The sequence below is a fragment of the Erinaceus europaeus genome, chromosome 14, assembly GCF_950295315.1.
Source record: "Erinaceus europaeus chromosome 14, mEriEur2.1, whole genome shotgun sequence".
Classification (NCBI taxonomy): domain Eukaryota; kingdom Metazoa; phylum Chordata; class Mammalia; order Eulipotyphla; family Erinaceidae; genus Erinaceus; species Erinaceus europaeus.
In genome coordinates this window covers 5,279,635-5,296,783 of record NC_080175.1, presented here as the reverse complement: position 1 = coordinate 5,296,783, position 17,149 = coordinate 5,279,635, and the positions used below count along the sequence as shown (strand labels likewise).

Genomic DNA, 17,149 nt, shown 5'->3' with positions numbered 1-17,149 from the left:
TTGACAGTGACTGTCAGCGGGTCCCCCCCCCACCCTCCCCCCCGCAGGAGCCCTTCCCTGGAAGACACCTGGGAGGGTGAAACACTAAGATAACACGTGTCCTATTCTTTTTGTTTTATTTTTCTTTTTTATTTAAGAAAGGATGAATTAACAAATCCATAGGGGTAGGAGGGGTACAACTTCACACAATTCCCACCACCCAATCTCTATATCCCACCCCCTCCCCAATAGCTTTCCCATTCTCTATCCCTCTGGGAGCATGGACCCAGGGTCATTGTGGGATGCAGAAGGTGGGAGGTCTGGCTTCTGTAATTGCCTCCCCGCTGAACATGGGCGTTGACTGGTCGGTCCATACTCCCAGTCTGCCTCTCTCTTTCCCTAGTAGGGTGGGTCTCTGGGGAAGCGGAGCTCCAGGACACATTGGTGGGGTCTTCAGTCCAGGGAAGCCTGGCCGGCATCCTGATGGCATCTGGAACCTGGTGACTGAAAAGGTTTTTTTTCCCCTTTTTTTTTTAAAAAATTTCTTTATTGGGGTATTAAATGTTTTACATTCGACAGTAAATACAACAGTTCGCACATGCACAACATGCCCCAGTTTTCCACATGGCAATACAACCCCCACTAGGTCCTCTGCCATCCTTTTTGACACACGTCCTGTTCTGATCATCTCTTGTTTCTCGGAAGATGGGACAAATCTGCTTCCTCCAGCGCCCACCACCGGAGCTCTTCCGAGCGCAGGTATTTACCAGATCCTCCCATCACTCTCCGAAAGGGCAGCGGGGCTGCGGACACGCTGTCAGCCCCCGCCCCGCCTTGCCCGCCCGCACGGCCGCGGGGTCCCCGGCCCCAAACTCGCCGCAGCGACTCGCACAGCGCGCGTGGCCCCGCCCCCTGCCCCCCCCCCCCCGCGGAGGGGACTGCGCGTGCGCGGCGGCGCTTCCGGTCTCCCCGGGCACCATGAAGAGCGACGAGGACGGCGGCGAGGCGCGCGGCGCGGGGGCGCGGGGTCTCTGCGTCCTCTGCGGCCTGCCCGCCGCGGGCAAGTCCACCCTGGCGCGGGCCCTGGGCCAGCGGTTGCGGCGGGAGCGCGGCTGGGCCGTCGGCGTCGTCGCGTACGATGACGTCTTGCCAGACGCCTTCCCGGGGGACGCGGACGGCCGCCCATTGGTCAGTGAGAGGGGCGGGGCCTGTGAGGGGGCGGGGTCTCCAGGGGGCGGGGCCTCGCTGCAGCCGGGTCGGGGAGGTCCTCTCGGGGCTGTCCCCTGCAGCCAGCTGAGCCTAAGAAGCCACACTGGAAAATACGTTATTGTTATCATTTACGTTCTTTAAAAATATTTTATGGAGGGAGTGGCTGAGAAAGGGGTGGTCGGTATATGTGGTCTGTAGACGCAATGGAAGATCCTCAGTATTGCAAACGATGAATTCACCTTCTTTGCCTCATCTTGCATGAAGCTTGTGCATATTATTTCTTCTTATTAAAATATTTTGTTGGTGGCGCAAAGCGCAGGGACCGGCGTAAGGATCCCGGTTCGAGTCCCCGGCTCCCCACCTGCAGGGGAGTCACTTCACGGACGGTGAAGCGGGTCTGCAGGTGTCTGTCTTTCTCTCCCCCTCTCTGTCTTCCCCTCCTCTCTCCATTTCTCTCTGTCCTGTCCAACAACAAAGCAACGTCAACAATGGCAATAATAACCGCAACGAGGCTGCAACAACTAGGGCAACAAAAAGGGGGGGAAATGGCCTCCAGGAGCGGTGGATTCATGGTGCAGGCACCGAGCCCAGCAGTAACTCTGGAGGAAAAAAAAAATTTTGTTGGTCTAGGGGGCCGGGTGGTGGCGCACCTGGTTGAGCGCACATGTTACAATGCAGAAGGGCCGGGGTTCGAGCCCCCAGTCCCCACCTGGCAGGGGGAAAGCTTCGCAAGTGGGAAAGCAGGGCTGCAGGTGTCTCTCTGTCTCTCTCCCTCTCTCTCCCCTCCTCAATTTCCGGCTGTCTATCCAGTAAATACAGAAGATTTTAAAAAGAACTGAAATATTTTATCTAAATGAGAGGAAGACAAGAGAACTTCTGAGCCCCAGTTTATGGTGGTGCAAGGGATTGAACCTGGGAACCTGGGCCTGGGACTATAGAGCCTCAGGCATGAAAGTCCCCTGCATAACCATTATGCTGTCTCCCCAGCCCCCTAGGAATGCATAATAAAGTGGATACAGGACAGCCATCATAGGATAATTCATTGCTATTATCTGTGTGGGAGACACATGATTTAAGCACTTAAGTGTTGTATCTTCTACTCGGTAGAAGTTTTTAAAAGTTTTTTTGTTGTTTGTTTTTTGTTTGCTTGCTTGCTTTAGAGAGAGAGGCAGAGAGTAAGAGAGAACACAGCACCGAAGCATTTCTTCAGTGTGGTGGGGCCCAGGATTCTGCCTGGGTCGTGCACATGGCAAAGCAGCACAAATGAGCTATTTAGCTGGTCTAAGACTTTATTTTTTTCAATTTTTATTTATTTATTTATTTTCCCTTTTGTTGCCCTTGTTGTTTTTTATTGTTGTTGTAATTATTATTGTTGTTGTTATTGATGTCTTCGTTGTTAGACAGGACAGAGAGAAATGGAGAGAGGAGGAGAAGACAGAGAGGGGGAGAGAAAGACAGACACCTGCAGACCTGCTTCACCGCCTGTGAAGCGACTCCCTTGCAGGTGGGGAGCCGGGGACTCGAACCGGGATCCTTATGCCGGTCCTTGAGCTTTGCGCCATCTGCACTTAACCCGCTGCACTACCGCCCAACTCCTGGTAGCCAGATTTTTATTTTGATATAATGATTTTATTGTTGTTGTTTCTCATCATCCGTGGATGTTAGCAGTTTTCATTCTTTCATCCATTCACACATTCAGTCGTTCGATGTGTGTTTCTGAAATATTAGAAACCTGGGAGTTCCGCAGTAGCGCAGCCCGTTAAGCGCACGTGGCGCAAAGCACAAGGACCGGCATAAGGATCCTGGTTCGAGCCCCCGGCTCCCCACCTGCAGGGGAGTCGCCTCACAGGCGGTGAAGCAGGTCTGCAGGTGTCTGTCTTTCTCTCCCCCTCTGTCTTCCCCTCCTCTCTCGATTTCTCTCTGTCCTATCCAACAACGAAGATATCAATGACAACAATAGTAACTACAACAAAAAAAATAATAAAAAACAAAGGCAACTGAAGTATGAGAAACCTGACCCTCTGCTAGAGGCTGTTATTGAAAGGACTATTGATCAAGCAGAGAGACAGAAATATGCAGACAAGTGTCTGAACAGCCTAACCCTGTAGAGACCCAGAATTGACAAGAGGGTGTCATGAAAGGGAAGTGGGGGTCATAGACTGCCTTCTGCATGGGTGAGTCTGATAAGACTTCACAGAGGGAGCCAGGCAATGGTGCACCCAGTTAAGCACACTGGTTACAGTGCACAAGGACAGTTCAAGCCCCTGGTCCCAACCTGCTTGGGAAATGCTTCATGAGTGGTAAAGAAGGGATAAAGGATTGTCTTCTCTCTCTCTCTCTCTCTCCTTGCCCCTATCCCTCTCCCTCTCTCCCTCCCTCCTTCTCTCCCTTTCTCTTTCTCACCTCTCAATTTCTCTCTGTCTCTATCCAATAAATAAAATAAATAAAATGTTTATTACAAAAAAGACTTCTTACAGGACTAATGCTATTAAGAGTTTTCTCAGGGAGAGGAAATGGTATGTAGGAAGATACAGAGGCAGAAGTAAAGCAGGTCATGTTTCGAAAACACCAAATGCTTCATATCATGGACTAAATTCTCAAGGAGGGCCTAGTCACAACAAGGAATGCCCTCACTGTTGGCCAGACCTAATATGGATTGCACTGCTCTGATTTTTTTTTTTTTTGTAGCCATCTCCATGGAAACTGCTTCGACAGGAGCTGTTGAGCTATGTAGAACTCTTCCTGCAAGCAGCTGTTAGTGGCTGTCAGATGTCTGTCCCACCTGAGAGGACTGAAGCTATGTGGGGAGATTTTATAACCTGCTTACGGGATCAAGATCTGATATCTTCTGCAGAGCTGGAGACCCAGACTGGCTACCTCTTAACAAAGGCTGCTGCTTCTCGACCTTTGTTTTTGCTTTTAGATGACAACTTTTATTACCAAAGCATGCGATATGAAGTCTACCAACTCGCTCGGAAATGTAATTAAAAACATTTCTTTTTTTTTTTATTGCCACCAGGGTTATCGCTGGGGCTTGGTGCTTCACTATGAACCCGCCGCTCCTGGCAGACATTTTTCCTTTTATTTTTATTCCATGAGATAGAGAGAAATTGAGAGCGGTGGGGGAGACAGGGAGAGAGAGAGAGAGAGATGTGCAGGCCTGCATTATCACTCATGAAAGTATCCCTCTGCAAGTGGGGAGCAGAAGCTCAAACCCAGGTCCTTGTACAAGGTGACGTTTCCATTCCACCAGCTGTGCCCCTCTGCCCAGTCCCAAAACGCTTTTTGTTTACACACACTGACACATGTATTTGCATATTAAAATGACTACTGTCTTTAATGAGAATTGAACTGCATTAGACGGTTTATAAGGATTTACTTTTCAAAGCTAGATATTGAGTATTGCAAAAAAAAAAAAATCATGGTGGTGCACCTGGTTGAGTGCTTGTGTCACAATGTGCACGGACCCGGGTTCGAGCCCCCAGTCCCCACCTGCAGGGGCAAGTTTTGTAAGTGGTGAAGCAGGGCTTCATGTGTCACTCTGTCTTTCTTCCTCTCTATCACCCCCTTCCCTCTCTCTACCCAATAAATAAAGATAATTAAAAAAAAGATACTTGGGAGTCGGGCGGTAGCGCAGTGGGTTAGCGCACATGGTGTGAAGTGCGAGGACCGGCTTAAGTATCCGGGTTCGAGCCCCTGGTTCCCCACCAGCAAGGGAGTCGCTTCACAATTGGTGAAGCAGGTCTGCAGGTATCTGTCTTTCTCTCCCCCTCTCTCTCTGTCTTCCCCTCCTCTCTCCATTTCTCTCTGTCCTATCCAACAACAATGACGACAGTAACAGCAATAATAACTACAACAATAAAAAAAAAAAACAAGAGCAACAAAAGGGAAAGTAAATAATAAATAAATATTAAAAACTTTTTTTAAATACTTAAAATAATTTCCCCTGCAGCTGCTGTGACTTGTATAAGATGTTTATTACATTTTGGAAAAATTACTAATTGTGCACTTCCAAATCATTTTCAGATTCATTAGGCTTTTGCCAGCTCTTTTTAGATTGTCCTCTGGAGACCTGCTTAGAGAGGAATGAGCAGAGAGCCCAGACACTGCCTCCAGAAACCATCCAGCTGATGGGCAGAAAGATAGAAAGACCCAATCCTGAGAGGAATGCTTGGGAACGCAACAGCCTCGCCGTGATGAGTACTGCACCTTCTGCGGCCAGGTATCTCAGCCAGCGCCACCCTTTCCTGTCTCCTGAGTCAGGCACTGTGCTAACGGCTTTCGTAGGAACCCTGGAGAGAGATGATTTCTCCCTTCGCATAGAAGAGGAAGCCCAGTGAGAAAGTTATATCTGCTGGAGGTTGCAAGACTTGTGACCACTGAGATTTGAAGCGGAGTTTGTTTGCAAACCTGTACTCTCTTTCAGAGTTGCATCTTGACACTGGGTGATCTCACTCACGTGGAGGGTTGAAGAAACAAAGCAGGGAAAGAAGGGGCAAGGTGGTGGTACATGTGGTAGACTAGCGCATATGTTACCACGTACAAGGACCCCATCGAGTCCCACCTGTGGAAGCGGGAAGATTTCTCTCTTTCTCGCTCTCTCTCTCTCACTCTCTATCAAAGACAAAGGGAAATTAATAATCACGAGAAACATTAGAGTCACGCAGGCTCTGAGAGCCCTAGTGATGAAAGTGAGGGGATAAGCAAATAGACTCAGTGTGTGTCTGCTTTGGGGAGGAGGGAACCCAGGGTCATGCAGTGGAGGGAGAGGCCGCTTTGGTAGTGGGTGCGGTGTGCTGACACTTAGGGAAGATGTGAAAATGTACCCCCCTGAGATAACTATGGTGTTGTTGTTTCTTTCCAATTTTTTTTTTTTCTCATCAGAGCACGACTCAGCTCTGGTTTGTGGTGATGCTGGACACTGAACCTGGACTATATCTGGGGCATGAAAGTCCATCTGCACTACTATCATGCTACCTCCCCAGCCAATAACTATGGTCTTGTAAAACATTTCCTCAGTTTAAACAAGTGTGCATATGTGGTGGTGGTGGTGGTGGGTAGGCGGGAATTAGGGAATTCTGTATCCCAGAAGTCAGATCAAGGAATTCAGAATAGGAGACATTTTTTGTGTGCTTGCTAAACTAGCATGACCTGGGGTCAGGCAGTGGCACACCCAGTTGAGTGCATGTGCTAGAGTGTGAAAGGACATGGGTTCAAGTCCCCAGCCCCCATCTGTAGGGAGAAAGCTTTGTGAGTGGTGATGCAATGCTGCAGGTTGGTATCTGTCCCTGTCTCTGTCTCTCTCTCCCTCTCCATGTCTATCTCCCCTTTCTCTCTTGATTTCTCTGTCTCTATCCAATAAACGATGAATAAAACATTTAAAAAAGACCCCTCCAAAGTTAAAAAATAATAAATTAAGTAGAATGACCTAAACAGCTTAGCCAGTAACTTCCTTCTAGAAGCTGAAAGAGTGCAACTACTCCAGAATTTTATCTTCAGCCTTGTTCTAATTATACTGTGGTGTGTGTGTGTGTGTGTGTGTGTGTGTGTGTGTGTGTGAGTGAGAGAGAGAGAGAGAGAGAGAGAGAGAGAGAGAATCTGTTTTGTTGGCTGTGAGGCTGATGCTCTTCTTTGATGATAAATGCCTTGAGAGTTTGCTCAGGCAACACATTTCTTTTTTTTAATCTTTATTTATTGTATAGAGACAGCCAGAAATTGAGAGGGAAGGGGATGATAGAGAGGGAGAGAGACAGACACCTACAGCCCTGCTTAACCAATCTTGAAGCTAACCCCCTGCAGGTGGGAACCAGAGGCAGGAACCTGGGTCCTTGTGCACTGTGACATGTGCGCTCAACCAGGTGTGCCACCACCAGGCCCCCAAGCAACACATTTTCTAACAGAAGCTTCGCTATGGCGAAATGTTCTCTTGTCTGCGCCATGCAGCATGGCAGCTGCTAGCCATGGATGACTGCTGGACACTTGAAATATCGTCAGTGCAACTGACGACCTGAGTTTAAAGTTTGATTCTCATTTAGTCTAAAGTGCAGTTGCCTCCGGTGGCTGTGGCATTAGGGGGGTGGGTGGCTGTATTTGCTCCACTCCCACCCAACTGCTGTCCACAGGGAGCCCGCAGTGTTTAGAAGGTTAATATTTATAACTCATTCTGCAAAATGTTTTGTTCCCATGGTAGAGTTTTCCATGCATTTTAGAGCATGTACTTTAACATACTAAAAAGAAAAAGAAAATTGGATTTAACTGACTACTATTTATAAGACTTGTGAAATAAGCCCCGCTGGGTTCTCTCGTTTTAACTCCTCATAACATTCTGAAATTTTTGAGTAGGCAGTCGATTCTATCGTTTCTGGAATACTTGATTTGTTTTTTTTCCCCCTTTGGAAGTAAATGGCTGGGTGAGGCACTGACAACCCCTGAAAACTGCAGCAAGTGATTATGAGTTCTTGCAGACCAGAGAGCCCCAGCTCTTGCTAGCAGTGAGAACTGTGAGCTGTGCCTACACACTTTGCATACTCTAGAGTTTTGTTTTGGGTCTTAAGAACTTGGTCACGAGGCAGGGTGGTGGCATTCCCAATACATCACACATGTTATAGTGCACAAGGACAGGTTCAGGCCCACAGTCCACACCTACAGGGGGAAGCTTATGAGTGGTGAAGTAGTGCTGTCTCTCCTTCTGTCTCCCCCTTCCTTCTCTATTTCTCTGTGTCTCTAGCATAAATAATTTTTTTTAAACGTATATGCTAAAAAAATTAAAAACGGTGGTCTGAGAGGTGGCACAGTGGATAAAGCACTGGACTCTCAAGCATGAGGTCCTGAGTTTAATTCCTGGCAGCATATGGACCAGAGTGATGTCTGGTTCTTTCTTTCTCCTCCTATCTTTCTCATGAATAAATAAATAAAATTTTTTTTAAAAAGGAGGAGGAGGAGAAGAAAAAGAACCTGGCCATTTGTTCTCATATTGTTTAGTCTGATGGCTCTGACAAATGCGCCTTTTCCAGGTTGCTATGAACTGCTATTATTAGCATAGTACTATCACTAGCACTACTAATTTAGATCCCACAACTCCCAGCTATTGTTAGTCTAGTACTAGCACTGGCGCTACTAACTTAGATCCCACAACTCCCAGCTATTGTTAGTCTAGTACTAGCACTGGCGCTACTAACTTAGGTCCCACAACTCCCAGCTATTGTTAGTCTAGTACTAGCACTGGCGCTACTAACTTAGGTCCCACAACTCCCAGCTATTGTTAGTCTAGTACTAGCACTGGCGCTACTAACTTAGGTCCCACAACTCCCAGCTATTGTTAGTCTAGTACTAGCACTGGCGCTACTAACTTAGGTCCCACAACTCCCAGATATTGTTAGTCTAGTACTAGCACCGGCGCTACTAACTTAGGTCCCACAACTCCCAGCTATTGTTAGTCTAGTACTAGCACCGGCGCTACTAACTTAGGTCCCACAACTCCCAGCTATTGTTAGTCTAGTACTAGCACCGGCGCTACTAACTTAGGTCCCACAACTCCCAGCTATTGTTAGTCTAGTACTAGCACCGGCGCTACTAACTTAGGTCCCACAACTCCCAGCTATTGTTAGTCTAGTACTAGCACCGGCGCTACTAACTTAGGTCCCACAACTCCCAGCTATTGTTAGTCTAGTACTAGCACCGGCGCTACTAACTTAGGTCCCACAACTCCCAGCTATTGTTAGTCTAGTACTAGCACCGGCGCTACTAACTTAGGTCCCACAACTCCCAGCTATTGTTAGTCTAGTACTAGCACCGGCGCTACTAACTTAGGTCCCACAACTCCCAGCTATTGTTAGTCTAGTACTAGCACCGGCGCTACTAACTTAGGTCCCACAACTCCCAGCTATTGTTAGTCTAGTACTAGCACCGGCGCTACTAACTTAGGTCCCACAACTCCCAGCTATTGTTAGTCTAGTACTAGCACCGGCGCTACTAACTTAGGTCCCACAACTCCCAGCTATTGTTAGTCTAGTACTAGCACCAGCGCTACTAACTTAGGTCCCACAACTCCCAGCTATTGTTAGTCTAGTACTAGCACCAGCGCTACTAACTTAGGTCCCACAACTCCCAGCTATTGTTAGTCTAGTACTAGCACCAGCGCTACTAACTTAGGTCCCACAACTCCCAGCTGACAAATACACAGAAGGACAATTAGAGCAAGGTTTGAGACACAACTAGGATTTAGTTCCACTCTTTTCCTTCCTTCCTCCATCCTTCTTTCTTCCTTTTTGCCTGCCTTTCTTCCTTTCTTCCCTTCTTTCTTTTACCAGAGCATTGCTCAGGTCTGGCTGATGGCGGTGTGGGAGATTGAACCTGGGACTTCGGAGCCTCAGGCATGAGAGCCTCTTTGCAGAACCATTATGACATTGACCCACCGCCCCTACTCTTATTCTTTCTAGAAGAAATTTACTGGCCAGCCCATTTTGATTACAGCAACTCCTGGTGCCAGGAGTTATTGAATAGATACTAGATTCTGAACACGTTTGTGTATATTCTCATCCAGTTCCTACAACCCATTGAAAGGTGATAGTTATCCAAGCTTGAATAACCAAGGTTCAAGGAAGTAAATAAGGCATCTGGTTAAGGGCCAGCAGATGCAAGATCTGGACCCTGTCCTGTCTGACTCGCGCCAGAAGCTGGACTCTTCCCTGTGAGAAGACTCATCTTCAGGTTGAGATTAGCTCAGTGACTGACTTCATTAGCTTATGTCTGTACTCTGAGTCACATTCAAAGTCCTTTTCCAACTGTGCATGTTCGAGTCCTGATCACCTCCTCCACCTCCACCTCACTCTCCCCTCTGGCTTGTACTCAGGTGGGAGAACCTCAGCCAGATGTCAGGACCCTGAGATCCAACAGCTCCCAGGGTTGAAATAAAATAACTTTGGGTAAAATCTGTAGTTTCTGCCAACAACACATACCAAGAGATCTAGAATTAGAAAACTTCAACACTCCCCTGGATACTTTTCTTTTTCCTTTTTCCCCCCCTTTGTGATTAATAGTGGCTTACAATATTATTATGATGGGTTTTAGTGTCATACCACACCCATCACCAGAGTTCTGTGCCCACACACTCTCTCCTCCCAGAGAACCACCAGAGTTCTTACAAAGTCTTAGAACAGTTTGCTTTTTCTCTTTTTTAAAAAAATATTTCCTTGTTGTTGCCCTTGATGTTTTTTTACTGTTGTAGTTATATTTTTATTTTTTAATATTTATTTATTTATTCCCTTTTGTTGCCCTTGTTGTTTTATTGTTGTAGTTATTATTGATGTCGTTATTGTTGGATAGGACAGAGAGAAATGGAGAGAGGAGGGGAAGACAGAGGGGGAGAAAAAGATAGACACCTGCAGACCTGCTTCACCGCCTGTGAAGCGACTCCCCTGCAAGTGGGGAGCCGGGGGCTCGAACCGGAATCCTTCCACCGGTCCTTGCGCTTTGCGCCACCTGCGCTTAACCCACTGCGCTCCTGCCAGACTCCGAGTTATTTTTTTATTTATTCCCTTTTGTTGCCCTTGTTTTGTTGTTGTTGTTGTTATTGATGTCATCATTGTTAGATAGGACAGAGAGAAATGGAGAGAGGAGGGGAAGACAGAGAGGGGGAGAGAAAGACAGACACCTGCAGGCCTGCTTCACCACCTGTGAAGCGACTGCCCTGCCGATGGGGAGCTGGGGGCTCGAACCGGGATCTTCATACCGGTCCTTGCGCTTTGCGCCGCCTGTGCTACCGCCCGACTCCCCAGTTTGCTTTTTTGCAAGTTCACATGAATCCAATCTCTAGATTCCACATCTGAGTGAAGCCATCTGGTAGTTGTCTATCATCCCTTTATGTATTTTGCTAAGCATCAGCAACTCTAATCCCATCCATTGTGTCCCAGAGGCCACCATATCGTCTTTTTGATTGCAGAGTATTATTCCATGGAGTATATACCCCATAACTTCTCTTGTGCCCTGGCTGTCTTTCACCATACTGTCTGTTGCATGATCCAGGAAGCTTGTTCTTGCCTCAGGACCCCGCACATGGTGTCCTATCTTCCCTGCCCACGTGTTTGTGCTTGGCTCACCCCCCTGGGCATCTTGACTAATATGAGGATCACGGCAATGTCCTGTCACTCTCTTGCCAGCATCATTGTTCATAGTCTTCAGTTACCCCCTTGCACTGTCCAAAGTTATCTTCTTTTAAAATATTTGTTTTTATGAGAAGTTAAGAATAAGAGAAACCAGGGTACTCCATTCTAGCCTTTTCTTCTTTTCTCTCTCTCTCTCTCTCTTTCTTTCTTTCTTTTTTTCTGGTAGCACAATAGAGAAATTGAGAAGGGAGGGGAAGATAGGGCAAGAGAGAGAAAAAGATAGACATGTGCAAACCTGTTTCACCACTTGAGAAGCACCCCCCCTGCAGGTGAGCGGGGGAGCCGGGATTCAGACCCAGGTCCTTGTTCATGGTATTATTTTGAATTTCTACAGTTGGATGCTGAAAGGAGAAGATAGGCTCTACCTCATGTTTGTGTTGTTGTTTTTCCTCACTACCTTAGGATCTCTAGGACTTTTTTTTTCTCTTGGGAGGTTAATGGTTTATAGTATAGCTGCTGACACCTGGGTAAAATTCTCATCTCTTCATCATAGATGCCAGCAAAACTCTCTCGCCTTCAACGTAGGTCCTTTTCCATCATGTGTCAGGTCCTGAAAAACAAACAACCCTTCCCCTAACCCTCTCCCTACCCTCCTTGTCCAGAGCACTTTCATTCTCTGATACCCCTGCGCACAGGAATAAACACGGACTCTTTAAAACACCCATTTCAGGGAGTTGGGTGCTAGTGCAATGGATTAAGTGCAGGTGGTGCAAAGTGCAACGATTGGCGTAAAGATCCCGGTTCAAGCTCCCGGCTCCCCACCTGCAGGGGAGTTGTTTCACAAGCTGTGAAGCAGGTCTGCAGGTGTCTGTCTTTCTCTCCCCCTCTATCTTGCCCTCCCCTCTCCATTTCTCTCTGTCTTATCCAGCAACGACGACAACAATAAAACAACAAGGGCAACAACAGAAAATAAATAAATAAATAAATAAATAAATAAATAAATAAATAAATAAATAAATAAATAAAACACCCATTTCAGAGGTCCGGGAAGTGGCACAGTGATAAAGCTTTGGACTCTCAAGCACGAGGTCCCGAGTTCGATCCCCACCAGCACATGTGTCAGAGTGATGTCTGGTTCTTTCTTTCTCCTCCTGTCTTTCTCATAAATAAATACAATCTTAAAAAAATAAAAAATAAATAAAACACCCATTTCATGTAATGATTTCCACTTTCACCTTCTCTTTCAGCCAGCAGCTGATTGATTTATTCCTAACGGCTTTGGAAAATCCTGTCAAATGTGTTGAGGACGATGTGGAACAAAAGGTAAGTTTTCCAGTATAGATGTAGTCCCAACTAGAAAGACCTTTCGTGGGAAGCTCTTTTGCGGCTAAATGAAAAATGTTAGCCCAGAGTGGCGAAGCCCCAGCAATGACCAAACAAAGTGAAAGATTCCTGAGCATCTCACCACCGTTCGTTCAGTTTCTGACCGCTGGATGCCATGGGGCCGGCCTGCACTGGCGGGTCAGAGCCGACGGCTCCATCTTCAGGGATGTTAGGGTCTGTTGGCATCGTGTGGGCACAGATGGGAATAGTTGCAGCACAGAAAGTGACAAGCGCTAGAGATTGGTTTGCTTTGCTTTTCTGCAGACAGACTCCTGGACTCTTAGCAGCAGGTCACTGCCAAGACGGAACCCGCTTATCCTCCCTTTGTTTTTTGTGTTGCCCTTGTTGTTTATCATTGTTGTTACTGTTGCAATCGTTGTTCGATAGGACAGAGAGAAATGGAGAGAGGAGGGGAATACAGGGGGAGAGAAAGACAGACACCTGCAGACCTGCTTCACCGCCTTTGAAGAGACTCCCCTGCAGGTGGGGAGCCGGGGGCTCGAACTGGGATCCTGATGCCAGTCCATATGCTTTCTGAGCTTTTGCTTTTAGTCACTTCCAATACACATCTCCTAACTTCAGCCATTTATTTTTCTTATTCGTTAATTTATTGGATAGCGACAGAGAAATTGAGGTTGGGAGATAGCGAGAGAAAAGGAGAGACACCTCTCACACTGCTTCATCGTTTGTAAAGCTCCCCACACCCGCCTGCCGGTGGAGACTTAGAAATATGAAACACGGGTGAGGCAGGCAGAGTCAGGTGTGTAGACAAAGGGACGTTTGAATGGAGCAGCCGGCGAAAGCTTGAGAAGCGCAGCCACAGAAGCGGAGGAGCTGAGGAGCCCGTCCTGGGACAGGCTGCTGGGCCTTACCTAGGGTCTTGGCTCAGGGCTATGTCTGGCGCGGGAAGGCTCAGTGGTCTTCCAGGATTCATGACCTGTTCAGATATTTCTGTCAGATGTGTCTGGCGTAGGCAGGAATAAGATCCGTTTTTCTTGTGTGGTGAGGGGGTCTGCTTGTTCCCAGCACGTCATGCCCCCTTCAGCCTGTTTCAGTGAGATAAGTTCTTTCTGTGAGGGTAGGGGTCCAGGTCTCAGCATAGCCCCTTCAGGGGACCAGATACTTGAAGCCGGGTCTTTGTGCATGGTAACATGCATTCAACCAGGTACACCACCACCTGGGCATGACTTCAGCCATTTTTGAAAAGAAAAGAAAGCCACGTAACTCTTCCAATAGTAATATCTGTATCACACAGGAAATGGACAGAATTATTTGTTCAACTAACATTCTGCATCAGGCTGATCAAACACTCCGGAGAATCGTCTCTGCAACAATGAAGGAAGCAAAAGGTATGTTGGGAGGCTAGTGTCTGTTCAGTTTAGCTGCTGTGACTCTCTGGCTAATCGAGGTCATTTGTTTCCTTCCAGTCCTAAAGCTTACAGGGTGTTCTCAGGTTGCTTATTGAGTTCTAAAGAGTTATTTATTTATTTATTTATTTATTTATGAGAGAGAACACCAGAGTCCCACTCTGGTATATGCAGTGTGGGGGAAGGGAAAAATGGCCACTGGGAGTGGTGGATTCGTAGTGCAGGCAGTGAGGCCCAGCGATAACCATGATGGCAATACAAAATAGATACATACATAAGAAATATATAGTTATTTACTCATTAATGGGGTAGGGGAGAGATCCAGAGTAGTATTCTGGCATATGTGATGGCAGGGATTGAACTCAGGACCTCATGTTTTGAGAGTTACCAGTGTTTTATCCACTGCCCCATCTAGCTCCTCAGCCTCAGGGATGGTTTTCAAAAGGGTAACCAGGAGGGCTTCTAGCAGATGACATTTAAGCAGAGATGGAATTTAAGGGAAAGAGTGAGCCAAGGAGATACCTGGAGAAAAAAAAAAAACAACATTCCAGGTAGTGGGCGCATCAGGTGCTAAGGCCCAGAGGTGAGGTTGTTTGGAGATATTGTAGAACAGAAAAAAGAAAATGCTCTTGAGTCTGAGGTGAATTAAGGAGCATGGTGGGTGTTGCTGGGGCCAGAAGCAAGCTCAGTGCAGCATTTGGGGGTATTGTCAGTCTGAATTGAGAGCCCGTGTGGAGGAGTTACATTATTATAGTCATTCTGCTAGGTTTCAAAACTTGAACTCTGGCACCAAGAAAATAAGCTCAGCAGTTGCACACATCCCTCAAATACACAAGGCCAGAGGTTGAGTGCCTGATAACACTAAATACAGCACAGACTGACAAAAGGCAAAGCAGCGTGCTGAACACTCTTTAACAGCAGCTGATAAGTTAAAAAGTAGGGCAGAGGAGAGAGCATAATAGTTAGGCAAAAAGATTTTCATGCCTGAGACTCCCAGGACCCAGGTTCAACCCCACATGTCACCCTAAACCAAAGCTGAGCAATGCTCTGGTGAAAAAAATAATTTAGTTGAAGACTTTGATGTATTGAAATTTTTTAATTCTTTATTTTCTCCTTTGTTGCTCTTGTTGTTTTTCATTGTTGTAGTTATTATTGTTGTCGCCATTGTTGGATAGAACAGAGAGAAATGGAGAGAGGAGGGGAAGACACAGAGGGGGAGAGACAGACAGACACCTGCAGACCTGCTTCACCGCCTGTGTAACGACTTCCCTGCAGGTGGGGAGCCGGGGCTTGAACTGGGACCCTTATGACGGTCCTTGCGCTTCACGCCACCTGCGCTTAACCCGCTGCGCCACCGCCCGACTCCTGATGTATTGAAATTTTGATGTAAAAAGTCTGCATTTCTTGAATGAGCTCCTCTCTGTGCTTAATACCTTAACAAGGCGGCTGTCTAAAAAAGTGACCGTGAATATTCTAAAGCCATTCAGTTAAAAACAGGCAAACAGTTAAAATGGGCAAGCAAAGTATAACAGAAACAGTCAGTCAGTCGTACTAACCCCATGGCAATAGGGTAGCGAGTGGGGCAGCTATTAAACATCATTTGTATTTTGGAGTTAGTTCTAGATATGATTAAAGTCATTGTTTTGTCTTACTATTTGTGTTCAACAGAGTAAGTCAACGCTGTCTTGTCAACAGTCAATCCCTTTCAAGGGCCAGGAAATGGTTCAGCTGGTAGATAGAGCATCTGACTTGTATGTGGTAGGGCCGCAGTTCGGCCCCTGGTGCCATACGTTGGAGTGCGGCTCTGGTTCCTGTCTCTCTTGTGTGAAGCATGCCCTTCTGTGATAAATACAGATAAAGAATCCCTTTCAGGCTTGCTTCTGCTCACACATTGTCATTAAACTTTTCTGAACCGCTTCAGATTTATTTCATTAGTATCACACTATGGGATCCTGGATTACAATATAGTACACCAAAGCAATTTATATATTTATAAATTTATATTTATAGAATTTGACTGGTTTGTCTAAAGTAACCGAATTGCCTGATGTCTCTGGCTAGCCCAGCGTGATGTAATTACACACAAAACATTTAAGACTCTCTCTTACTTGCAGATAAACAGCTGCTTCCTTACAACTTGAAGCTTCTGGCAGAAGAACTTAACAAGCTCAAAACAGAGTTTTTGGAAGACTTAAGACAAGGAAACCAAAAATACCTGTCCTTTCAACGGACCATTCACATGTCAGATATTATTTCTGTTTTTCAGTTTGAGAAAAGTAACGTTGCCCAGAGGTATTTTTCAAAGAAGCATTCAATTTAATTTATAGTCACATGTCTTGAATATGTAGAAAATTTTACAAACCCGGGGCCAGGAAGGAGGTGGGGCACTTGGTGAAGTGCATGGCACCAAGTGTGAGGACCTGCAGAAGGGTGATTTCATGATCAGTGAAGCAGTGCTGCATGCGGGCATCTCCTTTCCTAATTCTGTCTCTACCAAAAAAAAAAAATTGTTTTGCAACCTCATTAAAGCTCGCTTTCAAGAATGACAGTAGAAATAAATCATCTAGGACTGTGGGTCTAATGTGTGTTTGAGCATGAATGGTTGACCCCCCCAGAAGCTTGTCTATCAGACTCTGCTTGGCACACCAGCCTTGTGGTCGAGCAAGATGTGGCCAGAGTACACGGCCACATCCTGTCAGCCTCTCCTCCTCATCCCACGCCTCCTCCCTCTGGTGGGCTTCGCCTTCCTTAAATTTCTATTTCCCCGTTCCTGCATCACCATCCACACCTTCTCATTGCCTTGCTCTCTTTTCCCTTATAAAGAGACGTTGGTCTCACTGGCCAGCGTGGCTACTTCCCCTGCACAGCTACCCCTTTCTAAACTAGTAACTGCGACAATAAAAGGTCCCGTCCTCTGCCACAGTGCCCTGAGGGGGTTTGTTGTATCATCCGCCACCACGGTACGCTGGGAAGACCTCTCAGCAAACTCTCCTGCCTCTGCTGGCCCGGGATTCCCCACTCCACGTCTGCCTCCTGGTGTCCAACAGGCCAGATGGAGAAGTGGAAGCCAGATTGGCTCATTCCTCCGAGGAACCCGACATAGGACCT

At 46.8% G+C, this 17,149-nt stretch overlaps 1 protein-coding gene across 1 annotated transcript; it reads left to right on the top strand.

Moving 5' to 3' along the window:
• Positions 1–276: 276 nt before the first annotated feature.
• PSTK (phosphoseryl-tRNA kinase) lies at positions 277–16,961 on the top strand. The gene is made up of 6 exons (XM_060171116.1): positions 277–1,167; positions 3,877–4,168; positions 5,215–5,410; positions 12,539–12,614; positions 13,930–14,023; positions 16,156–16,961. Exons 1-6 carry the CDS (start codon positions 685–687, stop codon positions 16,359–16,361), a joined length of 1,347 nt encoding a protein of 448 aa, XP_060027099.1. The 5' UTR covers positions 277–684; the 3' UTR covers positions 16,362–16,961.
• The last annotated feature ends 188 nt before the right edge of the window (positions 16,962–17,149 follow it).

Excerpts from the sequence above, each read along its gene's own strand:
- PSTK (XM_060171116.1), top strand. The coding sequence starts at position 685 with ATGGGACAAATCTGCTTCCTCCAGCGCCCACCACCGGAGCTCTTCCGA. Across the intron at positions 5,411-12,538 it reads ACTGCACCTTCTGCGGCCAG|CCAGCAGCTGATTGATTTAT; the intron begins GTATCTCAGCCA and ends CTTCTCTTTCAG. Across the intron at positions 12,615-13,929 it reads AGGACGATGTGGAACAAAAG|GAAATGGACAGAATTATTTG; the intron begins GTAAGTTTTCCA and ends TGTATCACACAG.